The sequence below is a fragment of the Chaetura pelagica genome, unplaced genomic scaffold, assembly GCF_000747805.2.
Source record: "Chaetura pelagica isolate M959 unplaced genomic scaffold, ChaPel_1.0 scaffold872, whole genome shotgun sequence".
Classification (NCBI taxonomy): Eukaryota; Metazoa; Chordata; class Aves; order Apodiformes; family Apodidae; genus Chaetura; species Chaetura pelagica.
The window spans coordinates 30,807-31,738 of record NW_009952388.1 but is presented as its reverse complement, the minus strand read 5'-3'; the positions used below and the strand labels follow the sequence as shown (position 1 = coordinate 31,738).

Genomic DNA, 932 nt, shown 5'->3' with positions numbered 1-932 from the left:
GTCCGGGGCTGGCACTGGCACGGTCAGGACGTGCCTGCCGTGGGCAGACCGGGCAGGGCAGCACGACACGGCACACGGTGACGGGCCCCGGTGTGTGGGGCACCCACCAGCCCGGGCAGGATGAGCCACGGGCTGTCCCACGGGACACAGCTGCTCTGGAGGGGAAAACCCCACGGGAAGGGACGTGCCTCTTTGCCCCCCATGAGATGTGCTGGCCCGGGCTGGGCAGGACCAGCAGGATGGGCAGGACGCGCAGCCAGGAGCGGGTAATGGGATGCAGACGGGGGCTTCCCCACACGGGGGGGATGAGAGCAGGGATGCTGCCGGGAGCGGGACGCGGGGTGCGGAGCGGGGCTGTCCCTGTGCCCCACCTGATGGCACGCTGCTCGCCGGGGTCGTACAGCGCCATGAGGAGCTGCGCCTCCTCCCCGATGTTGCAGACAAAGTGGCGCACGCAGAGGTAGAGGCTGTGGGAGGGCGAAGCTGCGGGGCGGGCGCTGCGGGCCAGCGCGCTCTGCTGCGGGCTCTGCGGGGCACGAGGCCGCTCAGCCCCACAGCTCAGCCCCACGGCACGGCCACGCGTGGGGCAGGAGGCTCTCGGCACGGAGGGGTCTCACCGTCTCCTGCTGGATGCGCTCCGTGATGGTCTGTGCAGCTTTCTTGTGCGCCTGGAAGAGGCTAATGACGCTGGTCCTGTCGGGGTCCAGGATGTTTTCATCCTCGTCCCGCACCACCAGGTCCAGCGCCAGGATCCTGCGGAGACCAGCACAGGTTGAGGCAGGACCCAGTACTTGGCTGGGACAGGGGGACACGGGGCTGTGCATCCCACCTGCCTGGCCTCGCACGGCCACGGGCTGACACTGGGCTGGGGGTGCAGGACAGATGGGTCCAGGCACCCGCAGAGCCCTAGCAAGGGGACAAGCGCCCTGCAG

General features: G+C 70.0%; 1 protein-coding gene across 1 annotated transcript in view; it reads right to left on the bottom strand.

Annotated features, from left to right (window-relative positions):
- The window catches only part of LOC104398129 (dedicator of cytokinesis protein 2-like), a 66,946-nt gene that overhangs the window by 59,627 nt on the left and 6,387 nt on the right, over nucleotides 1–932 (bottom strand). The window contains 3 exon segments of the mRNA XM_010008178.1: nucleotides 130–153; nucleotides 251–526; nucleotides 618–753. Coding sequence (XP_010006480.1) covers nucleotides 130–153; nucleotides 251–526; nucleotides 618–753 — 436 coding nt within the window.